This window comes from Lolium rigidum, chromosome 5 (genome assembly GCF_022539505.1).
Source record: "Lolium rigidum isolate FL_2022 chromosome 5, APGP_CSIRO_Lrig_0.1, whole genome shotgun sequence".
NCBI classification, from domain to species: Eukaryota; Viridiplantae; Streptophyta; class Magnoliopsida; order Poales; family Poaceae; genus Lolium; species Lolium rigidum.
In genome coordinates this window covers 3,069,114-3,089,999 of record NC_061512.1, presented here as the reverse complement: position 1 = coordinate 3,089,999, position 20,886 = coordinate 3,069,114, and the positions used below count along the sequence as shown (strand labels likewise).

Sequence of the window (20,886 nt, the reverse complement as noted above, 5' to 3'; positions counted from 1 at the left end):
AAATCTATTATCTTCATTCTGTTCAAACTTGGACAATTAAATGATTGCTGCGCTCCTGCCTACCTAACAACTCATGTCGTGATATGGTATATTTGCATGGAGCAGCACGTGCTGCTCGAGGACATCCTCCACACGATGATGTTAATTAGGCTTATATCTTTCCATATACATAAAGGAATGTGATAGGAGTATAAAACATATCCGATATCAAGTGAATTCCGTTAATTCAGTCAATCAGTGTAATTGTATGTAATGACATATAACCTATATGATTGACTATATAAACACGTAATCGGTGTGGGACAGAGCATCGCTTCCCACACGATAACTGATCAGAACTTGCATTTGTTCCCATTTTTCTAACATGATGAACATAGTGCTGAGAAAGATACTTCTAATAGATTGTCTTGTAAGAAGATCGTCTCTTTTTCGACAGGAATGCTTTATGGTGGAAGAAGTGAACTACATGTGAAGTGAAATCGGAACATCCCAGACTGCGTGCTGGCGGAGATCACTGATGATTGTAAGAATTCTATTGCCTAATCAATAAAGCTCACAAGTTCCTTCAAAAAAATCAAACATATTTCAATGTTATTTTTCATGGTCGTGAGCATGTATTGATTTATTCTAGAGCCGTTTGCAACGCACGATGATTTGGTAGTTTAATAGTGATGATATGTACTACTTTTTTACCGGTATCAAGTGGACAGCCTTTGTCGCGTGACTATGTAAAACTGCAGGCTGAGACGCTAAGTACAACAGACTGACGCTGAGCCCCTATTGTGAACTGTTTGCTGTCGAAAAATTCCACATAGAACCCCCTGTAAACAAAGGATTATCTTACATTCAGCATCGTAGCTGGCTGTGGCTGCTACTACATGGTTCTTTGTTAATGCGTGACGGTAAGCAGGTGCATGCAGACCATGAGCTGAGCTGACCGTACATGTGATCCATCATCCAATCACACGTCTCCATTCTCCAACGAGATCCTAGGCCTATCCACATCTATCTCCCTTCCCTGGCTCTCACCTTGCCAAGTGTTCATAGATGAAGAGATCTCTAATGCACCAATAGAGTCGAAGATCAAAATATTTCCTCTGTCTATCTCCATCTTTCTTGTTATCTCACACGGCAAAGCTTAGTTCCCTGTGTCTTCTCCAGCGCCATAAATAGCTCCATCCTCCTCACATCTTAAACCATCTCCACACACACACTGTTAGATCTTTGGAGAACATACACCACAACAGCAGTTTTAGCAGCTCAATGGCGACCACCACCATGTCCCTCTCTTCCTCGACCTTCGCCGGCAAGGCAGTGCAGAATGTGGCGTCATCCGCCCTCTTCGGTGAGGCCCGTGTCACGATGCGCAAGACAGCCGCGAAAGCCAAGCAGGTTTCCTCGGGCAGCCCCTGGTACGGCGCTGACCGTGTGCTCTACCTCGGCCCGCTTTCCGGCGAGCCCCCAAGCTACTTGACCGGCGAGTTCCCCGGTGACTATGGGTGGGACACTGCCGGGCTATCGGCTGACCCCGAGACGTTCGCCAAGAACCGTGAGCTAGAGGTGATCCACTCCAGGTGGGCTATGCTCGGTGCACTCGGCTGCGTCTTTCCCGAGCTACTTGCCCGCAACGGTGTCAACTTTGGAGAGGCCGTATGGTTCAAGGCTGGCTCCCAAATCTTCAGCGAGGGTGGACTCGACTACCTCGGCAACCCCAGCCTCGTCCATGCCCAAAGCATCCTCGCTATTTGGGCCTGTCAGGTTGTGCTCATGGGTGCCGTCGAGGGGTATCGTGTTGCTGGTGGCCCGCTCGGTGAGATCGTCGACCCACTCTACCCTGGCGGCAGCTTCGACCCCCTCGGTCTTGCCGATGACCCCGAGGCTTTCGCGGAGCTCAAGGTGAAGGAACTTAAAAACGGCCGTCTTGCCATGTTCTCCATGTTCGGCTTCTTTGTGCAGGCCATCGTTACCGGCAAGGGCCCTCTAGAGAACCTCGCCGACCATCTTGCCGACCCTGTTAACAACAACGCATGGGCTTTCGCCACCAACTTTGTTCCCGGCAAGTAAGTAGTTGTTGACGGCTGCGACTTGCAGCTTTGTCAGGCCTACACGCGGTGTATTTTGCACCGTTTGGTTTGATTTGTACTACCATGATGTTGTAAATTACGAGGATTCTCGTGGAAAATATGCCTCTTTCTGAAGTCCTCCGCCTTTTGATGTTTTACGAGCGCAATATTTCTGTTTTACTTGGCAAGTAAAGTTATGCAATTTTTTATGTTGCGTTTAAGTTTCTCTGGAGTCATTTTCAGTAAAAAATTATATAGTGCAGCTCCGTATACGGTATGCATACCTTGGCAAGTGACATCCACTACACGTTCCATTTTTCCAAGCATTCCCTGTTTCAACCATTCAGATGCGTGTTGCTGTTGATGGGTCATTTCAAACAGGCTAGGTGGTAACATGTCACCAATGACCAATCGATGGAATGAGAAGTACACTACGGGAACCCGCCGCGGGGCCGACGGCCAGAATCTGTGCCGACGGCCGCCGTCGGCACATAACGCCACGCCGTCAGCCCAGGAAAGTGGCCGTCGGCACAGCTTGGCCGTCGGCACAGCTTGGCCATCGGCACAGAACCTCCTGGGCCGAAGGCCGCCGTCAGCACAGCTCAGCCGTCGGCACACGCCTAGGCTGTGCCGACGGCACGCAACCTACCCGTCGGCACATGGGCAGATGGAAAATAGCAAATAGCAAATAGAAATGAAAAATTGAAAATAGGAAAATAACAATTTGAATTTGTTGTTGTCTAAACTAGGCCGATGGCGTGACGACCCCGGGTCCCTGCTGCTTGACGCGATTCGAGACGGTCGCCGACATCGCCGAGGGTGAGCTAAAACTCCACCTCCTCCATATTTTTACATCACTAGATTCATTTTTCAAGTAAAGTTGCGTAACCTAGGTGTCACTTCCCGTCCGCGAGCGTTACGCGGATAAATATGCATTAGTGGTCGGCATACTTTCAACCGTAACGCTTGCGGCATTTACGGGACAAGTCGGCGGATGCGTAGTTGTCTACGTTTTCCATGTTCTACTCCGGTCCGAGTCAGGATTTCGGCGGCGCCTCCCCGTTGTTCTCCGGATGCACATCCTCTCGGTTTTTTGCCGAGACGTGTATCGGTAGAGCAGCGGGGAGGTGCTGCCGAAATTCTGACTTGGACCGGGGTAGAGCATGGAGAACGTAGCCAACTACGGATCCGGCGGCTGCTAGGAGCCCACCTAGTAGAGATGTAGGTTGATGCATGCGTTTCGCCCGGTAAAATAAATAAAAATATGATGCATTTAATTTCATGGTACTATTTGTTGTTTGTCTCCCAATCAAGCAGAGGATGGCTGATAATGGGTGGATGTACAGTGGCCGTGCTAGTTCGACTGAAATGACAGAAGAGTGGGGATTTCGAAATAGAAATTGGTCTTGAGGACCTCGAGAACGAGGCACATCTTCATGGTGAAACAGTGGTGGACCTAAAGGACATACAAATGCTCACCAAGTTACATGAGGGCAATGGGTTCAATGATGAGCCTCCACCGGACATTCCCACCCAACCTCATTACTCACATGATACTGATAGTGATAGTGAAAATGAGAACCCAACGCCTCGTTATGAGAACCCAATGCCTCATTATGATAGTGATGATTCGAGGTGAGGGTCCTTTATGTCTTTATGCTTAGTATCTATTTTTCAATATGCTTCTTATACTTAGTATTTATTTTTCAATATGCTTCTTATGCTTAGTATCTATTTTTCAATATGTTTCTTATGCTTAGTATTTATTTTTCAATATGCTTCTTATGCTTAGTATCTATTTTTCAACATGCTTCGCCATATGTTTTTTTTGCTTAGTGTCTACATTTTATTAAGGCATGAATGCTTACTTGTTTACTCTTTGTCAATGCAGGTGATTGATCAATATGAGCGGAAGCAAGGAATCCATGAACTCCATTCTGAAGACCATGAGGACCCAGAAGTTCACCGGGACCACTAGAAGTGGAAGACCAACGCGTGCCAGCTCGCGTTACGCGGACGATGACACGGGTGGAGTTGGAGGTGGAGGTGTAGGTGGAGGTGGAGGACGTGGTGGAGGTGGAGGACGAGCTGGAGGACGAGGCGGAGGTGGAGGACGAGGACGAGGTGGAGGTGGAGGACGAGGACGAGGTGGAGGTGGACCTTTCCTTGGTGACATACCCTCTGCTTCTGGCGACGTGGCTTCCCAGTCCGCTCACACACAGTCTACTGAGGGGGAGATGGAGGTGGAGATGGAGGTGGAGGGGCAGGACGAGGAGGCGGAGAGGGAGATGGCGCCGAAGAAGTTGCGCATTCGTGGTGAAGCGCAAGTCCCTGATGAGAGGAGGGAGCCTACTAGCCAAGAGGCGAAAGCCCTCATCATCCCGAACGAAACAGAGTAAGTTTAATTTTGAACATGTAGATTCATTTTGCTATGTACTAATGTTTTCATTATTGTGCATAACTGATTGACATACTAATGTTTTGATTATTGTGCAGCAATTGGACATATGACAAGGGGGTTCGCCAGCCGTCGAGCATGATTGGAGCTCTTATTAGGCAGTATTGGCCGGGCTTTTACACTCCGGTCCTCGGCGGCGAGAGGAAGCTAGCCGAGACTTGGGCGGACTATGAGGCAGCTCCTTGCCCGGGCTTTGGGACAGTCTGCCGACGCCGTGTACACCAAGTTTTGGGTAAAGCATGCTTCTCGAGTTTACTTCATAGTTGATGATCACACTATGCTAACTCATGTCTCTCTCACAATTATTCTTATGCATGATTGCGGACCCATTATAAGGTGCCCGATGATATGGTTGAGCGAGGGAAGGCGGTATCGACTAGGGCTTGTCGGAGGTTGACAAGGCAACAGTGGTACAATCAGAAGCATACCTGCATCGGGCACTTCAAGGCTGAGCAGGGCATTAGGGTCAAGAAAGCTGACAATATCAGGGACGATCCTCAGCTGACGAAGGAAGATTACTTGAGGGTAAGTAAATATTCAATGAGACTCTATGTTGCTGCATAGTTGGGATTGCATTATGTGTTCTTCAAATGAGTTTTGGTTTTTCAGGTTATGCCCCTATGGTGCGAGAATAAGGAAGACGCATTTGAGGCCTTGGTAGCGAGGTGGGTTGGCGAAGACGCCGACTTCAACGCCAAGAGTGTACGCAACAAGGCAAACCGTGGCACCGGAGGAACACACAGTGCAGGAAGCCGCAGCACTGAGCGCTACAGGAAGCACAAGGTACATATATACATGGAACAACTTGCATTTACTTCCCCTCATATTACTACTTGATACACATACCATTTCTTTTGCCGTGCAGGAGGCGGAACTCGGGGAGCCTCTCACCGAGCTGGGAGGGTGGCAGAAGATGAAGCTGAAGCGGCCTCGATCCGAGCCAGCCTCAGCCCTCGCTGCCCGAGTACTTCGGCTATGCCGAAGAGGAGTTGGACAAGTACTGCTCGGCGTTCAAGGGTCTTCATCCGGAGGTGGATGATCCTATTGAGCAGGAGATTGACTTGACGGCGATTATGGTGGCGGGGCGCGGCTCGGAGCATGGCCGTACGAAGCTTCTTAGTGGGGTGATCAAGCCGCAGAGGACCCTCACACAGATCAGGTCTACCCTCACCGCCGGCGACCCACCGGTCGCGCCTCCTCGACACCGTCGTACCGATGTAAGTTTTCTCATTTTCATCTTCTTTCCAACATTCATTCCTGAATGGCTAAATTGACGTGGCTCCTTTTCTTGGAAATTGTAGGCTAACTTTGAGGCCGCCTACGCTGCCACTTATGAGAAGTATTTGACGGTTGTAGCAGAGTGGGACCTCAAGAGAGCGGCTTGGGAAGAGTACCAGGAGGCGACGAGTCGTGTAAGTTCCAATCTTTTATGGTTCAAAGACATGACAAGTTCCACCTCCCATTTATTTTATATCTGCAGCGCTTGACATCTAAACTATCTTGCAGGCGCTCAGGACGTTCTTCCAGACTGGAGATAGGATCGCACTTCCGGAAGAGGAGCCACCTAGGCCGGGGCCGACTCCAGTGTGCCCATCGAGGGAAGCTTTCGCGGCCACATACTACGCACGGACTCCGGTAAGTCCTGTGCCTAACCAGTTCTCACCGCTTTCCTTTCCCATGTGTAAGATGCTAACTCTTGTCAAACATGTAGGGCACGGGAAGTTCGCGGAACCGACCCTCTCCTGATTCGTCGCGCGAGGGCACACCGATGCACCCCGGCCGCCATTCTCCCGGTGCTTCAGGGTTTTCACCGCTGGCGATGGTTCAGGCCATGGTTCTACCTCGGTCCACCGCGACAAAGGCCGGACGCATGAATGGACGAGTACGGAACTTGGTTGGTTCCCCTGATCTTGGGTCCCCCTTAGCTAGGTGTCAAGCGGGTGTGCGTTGATCGTAAGTGCCATGTGTTGACGATGTATGATGATCGTGTGTGCTACATGCCACATATTTGTATCACGATGATGTTGTTGCTACGTTTGATATGATGACGATGATGATTATGTGCTGTGCAATATTTGTGATGCATTTCAATGTATATTACTGCTATTTTTGCTGTGCGTGCTGTGTTGTGCTGGAAAATGGAGCGGAAAGCCAAATGGTATGGTCTGTGCCGACGGCATAGCCGTCGGCACAGCCACCTGGATGTGCCAAATGGCAGGAGCTGTGCCGACGGCTATGCCGTCGGCACAGGAAGGTAGGCGGCCAGCAGCTGGGCGGCGCTGCTGCGACGCGGCTGGGGCTGACGAGGTTGGGCCGACGGCTTGGCCGTCGGCACAGAAGCTGAACGGGGGACGCGTGGCAGGCTCTGGTTGTCTGAGCGAGGCGGCTGTGCCGACGGCCTGCAGATGGGCTGGGCTAACGGCCGTTTGGGCGTCGTGGGGCCCACGACGAAGGGGCCGACGGCAACTGTGCCGACGGCAACGTCCCACCGTCGGGCTACCTACTGTGCCGACGGCCAGACGTGTGCCGACGGCGAGGCAGGCTGTGCCGAGCCACCTTGTGCCGACGGCAAGGTGCCGACGGTGGCCGTCGGCACAGGCGAAAGATCGGCATCCGGAACGTCTTCATCTTCGCTAAAGAAAAAACCCTAGGACCACCACCATGAAAGTCGGAATGGCCGGCCCCCACGCCGCTGCCATGGATGGGAACCGCGGTCCATCTTCCTCCTCCAACCCGGCCGGTGGAGGTCAGCAGCGATCCCGTTGCCGCCCTTTCCCCGCCGAGTTCTGCCACACCACCGCGTCTGCTGCCATGATCTAGGTGAAGTAGCCGAAGGCCACCGCCACAAGACACGTCGTCCACCGTCGCCGCCCCTGGAAGACCCCGCCTCCACGCGAAGGGGGTCCATGGACGCGCCACCACCGCCCCTGCCTTTTGAAGCCAGACGCGGCCGCCACCGCCGACTCAGACGGCGGCAGGCGGCAGCGGCCAGGAGGAGGAAGATGGGCCGCCTCTTCTTGAGTTCGGGTCGTCGCCCAAAGCCGCCTCGCGCGAGACGACCCGGTGCGAAGGTGGGAAGGTAGGAGACGGGATGGGAGGGGGCGGTGGTGGAGAGAGGGAGAGGCGGCGGCGGCGCTGGGATTGTGGAGGGTGGAGGTGCGGCGGCTAGGTCAGGGAGAGACAAACTTCTTACAATACAGTCTATCAAAAGTATCTTTCCCCACACTATGTTCATCAGCATCTTCGACATCAAGCCTACAAGCACACAAAGAATCAACCATCTTGCCTTCACGCAGCCTTTACACAGAATTTTGTCTTTTTACATACAACACAAAAAATATTGGTTTTTTATGAAACGACTTTGGAAGTACATAGGACATCGAGATGTGCACGCAACATTTTTTGTCGGTACATTTTGAAATTTTGAATGCGTTTAAAACGTCTTTCGAAAAGGGGAAAAATGTTTCTAGAAGGGGTTGCCAACAACAAAAAGACCTATTTCATTTGTCAATAACTCGTTATGTAAACCCATGGTATTTCGTATCGATCTTTAGTTTTCCCACTTTCACTTAATTTCCTACTTTACCTATCTTCGCATCCATAATTCGTTAGAGCACTTCACATGAGGACTTAAATACGAAAGAAATAATATATCGAGTATAAACCTATCGTCGTAATGCTTTCCCACCTCTAGATCTATTTTCTAGTTCCAAAAAACAAATACATGTTGGACGTTGCTGAATGCTGCATTATGTGGTACAACGATACTGCTCAGAACTATATCCAAAATAACATCAGGTAACGTCAACACAGCTCAATAACTTGCAGACCGTACGCTAGTGATCGCCGGAATGTTGTTCTCATGAAACACCAAGTAATGAGTTTCGGAAGGCTCCGATAGCAAATGGAACAGTGCATATTTTGCCTAGAGTTCACATATTCGGGTGGTATTCAATCGTGCGCACCCATGTTTTTATTCGGACCGTTTGGTTCCGGAGGGAGCGGCGCGAAGCTCTGTTCTGTGTTGACATCAAGAGACTTTTGGTCCATGGTGAAGTCAGAAGCAGAGAATTTCATGAAGGCGAGATTGGAGGATTAGCTAAAGATGGTTCAAGTCTCCGCGATGTTGAGGAACTTGCTTGGTATTTCGGGATTCGCAGCAGTGGTATGAAAGTGGGGGCGGCAGTACGGGTGAAGTTCAGAGTCCTACCTTTCAGGGTGAAAACCCAAGGTCTGGTCTTAACTGGTTGTGCCTGGCAATGACCTTGTTGGAGACATTGTTTTGAAAGCGGGACTATCTTCAGGGTGAAAAACCTAAGATCTTTGATCGCGCGATGACAACACTGGTGCACTCTTCCCTTTTTGGAGGCGTTTTTGGAGAGTGTATTTTAGGTGTTGTTTAGGGGTGGATGTATTACTATTGCTAGATCTGGGATACTATAGCGGGACTTTTCTTTCTTAGTTTTCTTTTATCTTTTGTTGGCTGTGTGCATCCGTACTGCCATTAGGATGTTGCATTGTTGCAGAAGCTGGATGTAATTGATTTTTTCTACAAAGAGCATATATTAATATTGGAGATACCAATTACACCCAGCCTCTGCAAAAACGCATTGTCCTAGCAGCCTTACAGATGCACACAACAAAAAAAGAAAGAAGAATTACAGAAAAAAAAAGTCCCGCTATGGCATTTTAAACATTGAAACAACATCACTAACACCACCAACACATCACCATAAGTCCAACTTCTTCAAAAGCGGCGCCTCAAAGAAGGGAACAGTGCACAAGCGATGTCGTCGGCCGATTAAAGATCTGGATTTTCACCCTGAAGAAGGTCCTCACTCTCAAAACAATACTTTCAATAAGGCCATTGCCAGACACAACCAATTAAGGCCAGACCTTGGATTTTCACCCTGAAAGATAAGACTTTGGTCTTCTCCTGTGCAGTCGCCCCCACTTGCATGCCGCTGCTCCAAGTCATGAAACACCAAGCCAACTCCTGCTCGCCCCAAAGAACGGATCCTCCATTGCTAGTCCTCAGATCTCGGCCTTCATGGCATTCTCTGCCAGCATCATGGAACGAGAACATGCCCCATGATTTTAACAGCTAGCAGAACTTCGAAGCGCTCCTCTTAAACCAAACGGCCAAAGTAAAACATGGGTGCGCACGACCGAGTCCCACCCGATCCAGCAGTCTCCAGGCGTGAATCGCCCATGGAAGATCGTCGGCGGCGCCTCCCGGAACCCGTCACTCTAGCCAGATCAATGGGGACACAGCTCTGGCAGATCAACACCTTGACACAAATTGGAATCCTAGGACCGCCGCCTTTATTCAGGTCGCGCCCCCACGCCGGCGACCATCCCAGGCCGGCCAAGGTTGCCGCCGGAGACACCAAGCGCAGATCGCGTTGTCCGAAGACACCATACACGCCCTAGGCACTGCCGCAGCAGAACGCCAGCCCACCACCGGCGACAACAGCCGTCGCCGGCTTCCATGCCTCTCCATCTCGCCGCCGAAATGCGATGACCGATCGAAAGATCCAGCACCACTATCCGCAGGCCGACCCTCTCCGGCGAAGAAGAGAGCCGGCTCCACCATCGAACCCAAGGCTGCTGCCTCGGGCAACCTCGTGTTGCGGGAGAAGCCCGAGACCATCTCCACGCACCGATGAGAGGCTGGGGGAAAATGGCGCAGACCATGTGACATAGGCATCCCAAATGGGCCTGCCGAAGATAGTACCCGGGGTTTACTGAAGGCCCACTACCCGAAGAATAAGAAGATTCGGAAGCCCAAGATGTTATTAAGGAAAGCTAGAGTTGTAATAGGAAGTGTTATTTGTAATCTTGCGGGATGAGTTAGAAACCATCCCGGGCTCTGTAACTTGTACAACACGAATCCCTCGGCTCCGCCTCCTATATAAAGGGGGGTCGAGGGACGAGGAAGGCATCGAATCATTGTCTACAAACCCTAGTTTTCACAATCGTCGAGTACTTTTCGGCTGAAACCTTCGAGATCTACTTGCCCTCTACTTCTAACTAAACCCTAGCCTACAATCCATAGGCATTGACAAGTTGATACCTTGTCAATTGGCGCCATCTGTGGGAACTAGAGGCGTAAGGATCTGATCTCGATGGCACGCTCAAGATCTTCGACATCATCAACCGCAAGCAACGCAATGGATCGATGATCCAGTTGAGGCAAGGCGAGTTATTCGACGATCCAAAGCTTTCACAGTGATCAAAGGGGAATTATACAAGCGAAGTATTTCAGGCGTCCTGCAAAGGTGTGTCACACCCGAAGAAGGAAGAATAATTCTGAAGGATGTACACGAAGGAATATGTGGCCACCACGCAAGTAGTCGAGCTATTGCAGCCAAGGTTTTTCGGGCAGGATTCTATTGGTTGACATCAATCGAGGATGCCAAGGAAATAGTAAGAACTTGCGACGCGTGTCAAAGGTTTGCCGCAAAACCTCACTCTCCAGCGGCGTAACTAACACCAATACCATTGTCGTGGCCCTTTGCCCAATGGGGACTCGATATGGTGGGCAAGTTGCACAAAGCTTCGCCTGGAGGGTATGAGTACTTGCTGGTCGCTCGTCGACAAATTCACCAAGTGGGTAGAAGCGAAGCCAATAAATTCACCAGATGCAGCATCGGCAATAAAGTTTGTGAAAGGCCTCGTTTTTCGGTTTGGGGTGCCTCATAGCATTGTTACAGATAATGGTTCAAACTTCACATCCAAGGAATTCAAGGAACACTGCGCATAAGTAGGCATTAAATTGCACTTTGCGTCAGTTGGGCACCCGCAAACTAACGGACAAGTCGAGAAAGCCAATGGTATCATCTGCAACGGCCTCAAAAAGCGCCTACTAGGACCGCTTGAAAAAGCTCGACATACTTGGCCAGAGGAATTGCCAAGTGTTTTGTGGAGCATCCGAACAACAGCAAATACGGCGACACAAGAAACTCCGTTTTTCTCGTCCACGCGAGCCGAAGCAGTACTACCAATTGAAATAGAGCATGATTCTCCAAGGGTAACAGAGTATGACGAAGAAACATCACAAAAAGCTCGGGAGGATGACATGGACGCACTCGACGAAGCTCGCGATGAAGTACTTTCATGAGTCACCAAATACCAGCAAGACCTCAAAAACTACCACAGTCGACGGTTAAGACCAAGATCTTTTCAAGTCGGGGATTTGGTCTTGCGGTTAAATCAAAAAAGTACTGAGAAGCTCGAATCACCATGGTTGGGGCCTTACGTTGTCACGGAAGTCATCGACGGAGGCGCATACAGGATCAAGGACAAGAAGACAGGGGCTCCCGAGAAAAACCCCTGGAACGTAGCACAGCTCAGGCGGTTCTACGCCTAGAGTCGAAATATAGTCCTTCTCTGTAAAAATACAATGTACTGAAACGCCCGCGAGTTTTCAGACGCACTCTTTTCCTTTTTGGGGCACCGAGTGGGGCCGGAAAGGTTTTTAATGGGGCGGGCTCGCGGTGCTGCAATATAATAAAGATAGTGGAGATATATTTCTTATTCTTCGACACGCTCGGGGGCTCAACGCCTCCAAATCTCAAAATACGTACAATATAGACAAATCAGACTTACCAAAATATTTCGCCTTGGTACACTAAATACCTCGCCAAATTATAAATATAGTGTACACGTCAAAAATCTTATTGCTTTGGTCCAAGATACCTCGCAACAAAAAAATAGAACTTCAACATTAAGATACTCGAAGGATTGCAACCTATTCGGTGAAAAAAGTAAAGATATCTCCTCACGGCAAGAGGAAAAGTCTTCGAGATGGAAAAAAACAGTACAACTCTAGCCAGAAGGCTCGGGGGCTCCAACAATATAGAGCAGTTTACAATATACAACAAATTTCTTCGGAAATCAAAAAAGATAAAGACATAATGTTGTCCAATATAGTACAAATCAGTCAAAACCTAAAATACTATCTATGGACAAGCCTCTGGTTGTTTTATGCTCAGCATAGGACCCCTTGACGAAGAATTCTGAGTCCATTCGAAGAAGCTCATCTATCATCGACTCAGCCACAGGAGTTACCATCTCATTGATTGAGTCAATATCATTTTTTCGCCGTGATTTCTTGGCCAGGCAATCAGCAACAATCTTCGTCAGGTCTAATTTTGGATGGCAAATATGTATCATAATCATGGCGAACCTTGCTCCAAAGATCAACTGAGCTCGCACAAAATTATGAATGCGGGGAGCATCTCTGAAAACCTCCAGCAATTCAGGAAGAGTCTTGGGAATTTCATTCCGAGGAAACAAAGTTTTGTAAACAAGGGTTAATGTTGTCATGCAAAAATTGAGAAATTCGCGCACTTGGCAAGCACGATCTTGAAACCTGATAATTTGCTGGGTTCGTTCGTGGGAGGCCCGAATAAAGAGCCATGGTTAAGGGAAAGATTGACGAGAAGATTTGTTCTCTCGTTCACTCTTCGATCTTCGGCGGCAGCATCAAGAACCGAGCCTATTTAGCGACAAGGCAAGAAATTTGAAGGGGGGCACAGCAAAATAAAGAGGAGGCATTGCGAGGTTGGAAAAACATACCTAACATATCTGTGCTAGCCTCCAACATTAGCTCGAGCATGCTATTTTCTCGGTAGTGGCTCCTTTTGCTTCCAATACAGCGAGTATCCTTGGCAGCCATAGCCTCTTTGGCTTGTTGGAGAGCAAGTTTTCCTTGTTCGGATGCTCTCCGAGATTGTTCCATCATCGCAAGAGTTTGTTTCTTCATGGATTGAAGTTGTTGTCGAAGTTCTTGCAAATCTTCCGACGAATGTTTGCTTGAAGAACCTTCGAGGGGGTTATCATCGATTAGCATTTTCTTCGAGAAGGAAGAAGCAGGAGAAGCATCGGCAGAGCAAGGATTGGTCGAATAGTTGTCAAATATTAACTGGAAAAGAAAGCGCCAGGATCAATGATAGTGCCAGAGGGAATTTCATTAATTTCTAGAAATATTTACATAGGCATTACAAAAGAAGTTTCTCCTAAAGGACTACCAGGATAATTGTCGCCACAGCTAAATTGGCGACAAGGGCAAAAGAAACAGAGAAAGCAAAAAACAAAGAGGCATGCAACTAGACCTCCGGCCTTGATGAGCTAGGAGTTGAAGATGGTTTGATCCCGAGATAGGCCAGGATTTTCTTCGTGTTGGGCTTGGCTGCCTTAATCAACGACCTCCATCTTGATTGCTCTATCTGATTGGTGTCGCCAACCTTCATCAAATCAACAGTTTGTTGGCTGTCCGCAACCAAAGCAACAGTGCTCTCGACAGCAATCTTCATGTTCTCCTGGCGCATTTTCAGTCCAAGGTCCTCTGATGAATTGAAGCTCCGGGCAAGGGCAAGAAAAGTCGTAGGTTCCTCTTTCTTCGGGAAGAAGTAGGGGAACAGCTTCGACAGTCCTGCGTCAGCATTCGCCACGCCTTCACGAATTTCGGATCCATGAAACTCCAGATAAGAAAGTGCGTCAAGGAGAGGATCATTGTCGGGATTCTCCAGATCAAACTCTTGGTTTGTTTGGCCTGCCACAGGAAACAAATGTTGGTCAAAAACAAGAAAAAGCAGGTCATATAAAAAATAGAAGAGATCGAAAAGATTACCTTTGAAGCGCCGACTTTGCAAATTCACGCGCTTGAGGATTCCCTGTTCACGAGCAGCCTGTGCGGCTTTGTGCTCATTCAATGCAGCTTCAGCATCCTCAAGTCTCTTCTGCAGTTCCTCGACACTAGCAATTTTTGCTTTGGCTTCATCAGCCTCTGCTTTGGCTTCGCTAGCAACAAGTTCGGCTTTCTTGCGGGCCGTTTCACTTTGCTCCAGTTTTTGAGCAAGTGCGTCGGCACGTTTGGTTGCCTCTGCAAGTTTCTCTGTCGAAATAAAAAAGAAAGGTCAAAAATTGCGACAAACGACAGGAGCAAGAAGTCAAAAACAACGACAGCAAAAAAGTTATTACCCTCGGTTCTGCCGGCATACTCACGGTACCCAATGAATTGGGATCCGATGCGGATAAGCTCTTTGATCATGGGCTGTCAAAGAAGAACAAAGAAATAAAAACATCGGTATAGAAAAAGAGTGAAGGCGTAAAAAAGCAAAATAGAGGAAATATAGATATTGGCAAGAAAATTAACAAACTTACATCGTCCAAGAGCAGAGTAGAAGAGCCACCAAATTGAGGGGCAGGCTCAATGATCGTTTCAATCCTTGTCCTTTTTGGCGAAGGAGCAAGGGGGCTTGATGGCGGAGTAGTGGTGATGACGTTTCGTTGAGGAGGCGAGGATTCTTCTCCTTCAACTAGCGTATCCGAGGGAAGTAAAGTATGTGACGTGCTCGTCCGAGGAGCCACGTCAACAGTTGGTACTTCTTCCTCGTCATCGCTGTGATTAAAAATCGACAGCATAAAAAGCAAGACAAAACAAACATTTCGAGTACAGAAATAAGGAGAAATACAAATGACTTACGAGCTGACGAGGGATTCGAGATAAGGATCGTAAGCTGCCTTCTGATGTGAAGGATCAACTTCTTCGGCTTTGGAAGTGCCGGAATCTTCGACATCATCCCTTTTCCTTTTGCCTTTCGGGGAGACAGCGGGAGGAGGAGATTGTGCCGACGCGAGTACCTTCGGAAGAACCCGCGATTTTCGAGAATCCACGGGTTCATTCACAAAAGATGGAGCTTCTTGATTGTCATCAGTGACAATGGCCCTTTCTTTGACTTCTCCACCTTCAGGAAGAGGAGGAAGCGAGACAAGGTCTGGATGATTCTGTGCAAAATAAAATAGGGAGAGACGTCAGAAAAGAAGTTACAAAAAAACAGTTAGCAAAGCAACAACAAGGCAATAGACAAAGATTACCTGGGGAGTGGATTGGCGGCGCTGAATGGTTTTACACGACAAGAAGCAGGGACAGGATCCTTTTTGCTGAGAGATGAGTTTTTTCGGACAAGCTTTTCCAAGTCTTTGACCTCTAAATCCACCGACAGTCGATCTACATTCTCGTTGCCAGCATATCTCCATAGAGGATATTTGCGAGCCTGAAGCGGCTGCACTCTAGTTCTAAGAAAATATGAAGTAATTTGGATACCCGATAACTCTTTGCCGCGAGTATTTTGCAACTCGTGGATACGAGCCATCAAGTTTTCCGTCGACGCCCTTTCTTCTTCGGTGGCCTCCGCGTCCCAGGAGCGGCGGCGAAAAATTTTCTCGGCACCATCAAAAGGAGGGACGTTGTCCTCCGCACATCCATGGTTCTCCTCCTGAATGTACAACCACTTCTTGCGCCATCCTTGAACTGAGTCAGGAAGCTTGACGTCGAAGTAGTCGACGGTGGGCCGAACAGAATCACAACGCCGCCTATATTATAGGCGACATTGGGCGAGCCATTACGGCGGCGAAGAAAATGCGCTTCCAAAGCGCCCGGTTAGGGCTGGACGCCAAGGAAGGCCTCGCACAGAGTGATGAAAATGGAAATATGGAGGATTGAATTTGGCGTAAGGTGGTGGAGTTGCAGACCGTAGATAAAAAGAAGTCCACGGAGAAAAGGATGAATGGGGGCGGAAAGACCGCGGATGAGGTGATCGACAAAACTTACCCGGTACCCCATTGGAGGGGTTGGGTAGCTTTCCTCACTGGGGAAGCGCAATGCCTGGGGTTTCTTGCTGATCCCCAGCTTCCTCAGCATGTTGACGTCTTGAGCGGAAATCTTCGATCTTTCCCACTCCGCCGTTCCAAGATCCACGGCGGCCATGGAGGACTCCGGCGTGCTGTGCCTTGTCAATCGACGAGGTGGCATCAACAATGGTGCAGGATTCGCAGCTTGGAGGCGAGGAGCTTAGGAGGTTGTGGATCGCAGGAGGAATTTGCAGCTGAGAGAAGGAGGACGGCGCGAGCGGAAGTGCCCAAGGAGGAAGAAGACGAACTTATATAGGGGTGCGGTGAAACGACGAACCGTTGGATAAGGAAAAAGTGTGACAGATGATAGTCACGTGGCATCAAGGGTAAAAAAGTAATTCAACGTTGCGGAAGTTACGGTGCGTGCGCCAGAAAAAGCGGAGGACGTGTGTCCCCCACTTGCACGACGTGTCAAGATAGTGGATTAATTGGGCCCGCATGGCAGCGAGAAAAGGCTTGTCGCAAATTTTTGATAGGCAATCGTGGCTATCGTCAGCAACAACGTTATCTTGACAGAAGAAAAACTTCGACTCAGCAGCTTCATAAAAGACGACACGGAAAAATAATGATTGAGCCTTTGATCAAATACAAGTTTCTGATCAAATGCTCGGGGGCTACTTTGGAAAAAAGAAAAAAGATCTAGAAAGACAAAATAGAAATGGCATGAGCCTATGACCAAATACAAATATTTGTTCATAGCCTCGGGGGCTACTCCCATCGGGAGCGCTGTTCGCGCACCCGAGAAATTATAAAACTTCGGGAGAAAAAAGGAAATATGTCGGCATAAGGCGTGGAGCCTACACCCAAGTACAAGTCCTTGGCTGTAGCCTCGGGGGCTACTCCCATCGGGAACGCTGCTCGCGTGCCCGATGAAATTATAAAAGAAAGAAAGAAAGAGAAAAAAGAAAGATAGAAGAGCAAAAGAGTATATTTCGAGTTATAATTAACTCTACATATACTCCCATCGGGAGAGCAATATAAGTCATCTTTGACTCGATAAAATGTGCCATTCAAACAGCCGAAAAAGCACTCGACAATATATTCTCAGAACGCCAAAGTTGCGATCAATTTCTGAATGCCGCAAGTTTGCGAAGATAAGACCCCAGATCCGTTCTGCTGGGCGTGGCATCGCCGAAGACTGCGCTCTGCTACTTTTATCCGTATCAACAGATACGAAGAAAAATCCAAACGGACGCGTTAGGTACCCGATAAACCTTACAGGGACTCGACAGAATGGTAAGACCTTAAGCGGCACCTGTCGAAGTTTACACCGGTATCCCGAGATCATGTCGAGGGACGTGATTTTGAAGTAGGTTTTTGCGGATTGCCACTAGAGCAGTTAACTAGTACCTGATTCGTCAGATGAACTAGCCCCAATTACCATTATCCCTGTACAATATAGATGTCAATGAGGAAAAATATAGAAAAGTCAAAGCTGTCGAATAAAAATAAACAGTGGAGATTTTCCTTGACCCTACAATTCAAGCAAAATCTCGGGGGCTACTGACATAGGCATCCCAAATGGGCCTGCCGAAGATAGTACCCGGAGTTTACTGAAGGCCCACTACCCGAAGAATAAGAAGATTCGGAAGCCCAAGATGTTATTAAGGAAAGCTAGAGTTGTAATAGGAAGTGTTATTTGTAATCTTGCGGGATGAGTTAGAAACCATCCCGGGCTCTGTAACTTGTACAACACGAATCCCTCGGCTCCGCCTCCTATATAAAGGGGGAGTCGAGGGACGAGGAAGGCATCGAATCATTGTCTACAAACCCTAGTTTTCACAATCGTCGAGTACTTTTCGGCTGAAACCTTCGAGATCTACTTGCCCTCTACTTCTAACTAAACCCTAGCCTACAATCCATAGGCATTGACAAGTTGATACCTTGTCACCATGGGCCTGGCTGCCGCCCACCACCAGCCCCTGCCGGTGTGCTGCGGGGGAGAGCCGATGGGTGGAGTGGGGCCGCAGCGCCAGGTCGCCACTACCCATCACCATCCACGCTGACCGGTCGCAGCGTCGAGGAGGAGGGATCTCGTCTGCCATCCACTGCGCTTCAGCGAGGAAGGCCCCCCGCCGCCGCCACGCCCCGCGGTCTTTGCCCCGGCGGCGCTACCGGCGGCGGCGGGAGGCGGCTAGGGTTGGGAGGGGTGCGGGAGAGGGTTTCGTGCGAGGGGTCGCGTGCCTGTAAAAAATCAGCAAAGCGGCCACGAATCTCTGCAGCCACTGGATGTAATTGATATCTTTTGATATTAATATATTCCCTCTATCGAAAATAAGTTTGTCTCGCGTACGTGAATGCTTTATGGTGGAACAAGTGAACAATAAGTGAAGTGAAATCGAACATATTTGAATTGTTTAAAATAAAAATAAAAATAAACTGTTATTTTTCATGGTCGTGAGCATGTATTGATTTTTTTTTTGATCGTAATCCACTGCTTTATTAAACGGGACAGCGGTTACATTCGGACTGAATCACGTCAGTCAGAAATCCAGGTATTACATCAAAGCGACTAGAACTAACTACGCTTAAAGCTTCTCTAGCACAACAATGTGCAGCTTTATTTCCTTCTCTACCGATATGAAGAAGCTTGACCTCCTGGAAAGAGTAGCATAAGAGCTTCATTTCCTTTATAATGTGAGCCCCCAAAAATCTTGGCTCCTTTTCTTCCTTCCACATGTCCACAACCGAGGTACAATCGGTTTGGATGATAAGCTTGGGGATCCCAAGTCTCACCGCCGCCTCCAGGCCATCCCAACACGCCAGTAGCTCACTGAGAAGAGGATCATCCACATAAGCATGCTTCCGACACCCTACCTCTACAAATTCCGCTAAGTCGTTACGAATGACATAGCCTGAACCAGCTTCGCCCGTTCTGCAATTCAGAGACCCATCAGTATTAACCAAAGACCATCCAGCCGGAGGTCTCTGCCATTTTGCCCCAGCCCGCACCTTTGATTGCTGCGAGGGCGGCATCTCCAGTAAGGACAATTGTTCTTCAATCAGCTTCATTGATCCCAGCGGCTTATACTCGCTCCTCCCCATGCACGTATTTATTCCTACTGGACCATATACACCACAGCAGTGTCATCACTATCGGGATATGCTCCGCTGACAGGAAAGAACCCATCAGTAGATCTTGCAGCCAGGAAGCCGGGTGCACTCGTGGTATAGACACCCCAAAGTGATCAAACGACGCTGACCAGAACTGCTTTGCATGATCACACTTCACCAAAGCATGAAATAACGTTTCTTCCTCATGCCCACATAGTTTACATGTGCCATTATCCATAATATGTCTCCTGGACAACTCAGAGTAGGACGAAAGAAATCCTTTGATGGCTCGCCAACAAAAGACCCGGACCTTTGGAATCACTCGGAGCCTCCATAACTTCTTCCACATCGCTGCAGAATTCGATGTTTCAGGGACATCCACAATGTCCTGTACCAGCAAACGGTAAGCTGACCTGACAGAGTATACGCCTGTCTTCTCCTCGTTCCAGGCCCAGAAGTCGTCGCCCCCATGCCGTGGACGCGGCAAGCGAAGGGCAGCTTCCGCATCCATAGGACTTAGGGTATTACGCACCAGCTCTTCATTCCATTGACCAGACACTTGGTCGATCAAGTCCGCGACACGTGATAGATTCGTGTCCGTATTGACAGTGAAGGGTTTAAGCCCTGGAACTCCTGGCAGCCATGGATCCGACCACAAACGAGTATCGTTGCCATCCCCCACGCGACGAACCAGGCCCCTCTTCAACACATCCCTGCCACAGATTATGGCCTTCCATACTTTTGAAGCTCTCTTTGGACAACAAGCTGAAAGGATGTCTCCGTTCGGATAGTACCTCCCTTTCAACACTCTTGCACACAAACTGTGAGGATTAACTAGTAACTGCCATGCCTGCTTGCCCAACATCGCATCATTGAATTTCTGTAGGTCCCTAAACCCGAGACCACCTCTCCCTTTGGCCACAGACATCTTCTCCCATGTCTGCCAGTGCATGCCTCTTCGGTCAAGTGAACCACCCCACCAGTATTTGGACGCAATCGTCGTTAATTTGGAGCACAAACCTTTTGTGAGTTTGAAACAACTCATAGCATAGGTTGATAGGGATTGGAGAACTGACTTTATAAGCACTTCTCGAGCCGCAAAGGATGCCATCTTCTCACACCATCCCTGGGCCCGTGACTTTATAGGCATTGATTTATTCTAAGGCCCTTTGCACCGCGCGGTGATTTGGTAGTTTTCATAATAGTGATATGTACTAGTATCTAGGCTCAGTCTGAGAAGTTTTTTTTTTTTTTTTTTTGGGGTAGTCTGAGAAGTTTCTTTATTCTAGGAAAGAAGTAAACTTCTATTTTACATGATCTATTCTGAACTTGTCAGCGGCATGTGGGATTTCCTGTATAGTTCAGCACCAAGAAAAATAAAGATTTTTTTCACTATTTCCTTTCGGCAATGCATAGACAAATTTATTCTCATTGCAGTTGATTGATCTGATCTACTCTTTTATGGACATCTGTTGTCGGGTAACTATGTAAAACTGCAGGCTCACACCCTAAGTAGTACAACAGACTGAAGCTAAGCCTCTACTGTGAACTGTTTTTTTTTTTTTGAACAGATAAGGCCCCGAAGGATCGAGAAGCTCCACTAAACGGTGG

General features: G+C 48.6%; 3 protein-coding genes across 3 annotated transcripts; all 3 read left to right on the top strand.

Moving 5' to 3' along the window:
- Positions 1-1,160: 1,160 nt before the first annotated feature.
- Positions 1,161-2,198, top strand: LOC124652540 (chlorophyll a-b binding protein of LHCII type 1-like). Its single transcript, XM_047191570.1, has one exon. The coding sequence runs from the start codon at positions 1,264-1,266 to the stop codon at positions 2,062-2,064; it is 801 nt and encodes a 266-aa protein (XP_047047526.1). The 5' UTR covers positions 1,161-1,263; the 3' UTR covers positions 2,065-2,198.
- Positions 2,199-2,628: 430 nt separating this feature from the next.
- LOC124652665 (short stature homeobox protein 2-like) lies at positions 2,629-4,788 on the top strand. The gene is made up of 4 exons (XM_047191703.1): positions 2,629-2,882; positions 3,381-3,698; positions 3,955-4,458; positions 4,560-4,788. The coding sequence occupies exons 3-4, from the start codon at positions 3,968-3,970 to the stop codon at positions 4,786-4,788; spliced, it is 720 nt and encodes a 239-aa protein (XP_047047659.1). The 5' UTR covers positions 2,629-2,882; positions 3,381-3,698; positions 3,955-3,967.
- LOC124652664 lies at positions 4,765-20,879 on the top strand. The gene is made up of 8 exons (XM_047191702.1): positions 4,765-5,046; positions 5,131-5,304; positions 5,387-5,424; positions 5,462-5,738; positions 5,823-5,933; positions 6,028-6,156; positions 6,233-6,355; positions 20,847-20,879. The coding sequence occupies exons 1-8, from the start codon at positions 4,870-4,872 to the stop codon at positions 20,877-20,879; spliced, it is 1,062 nt and encodes a 353-aa protein (XP_047047658.1). The 5' UTR covers positions 4,765-4,869.
- The last annotated feature ends 7 nt before the right edge of the window (positions 20,880-20,886 follow it).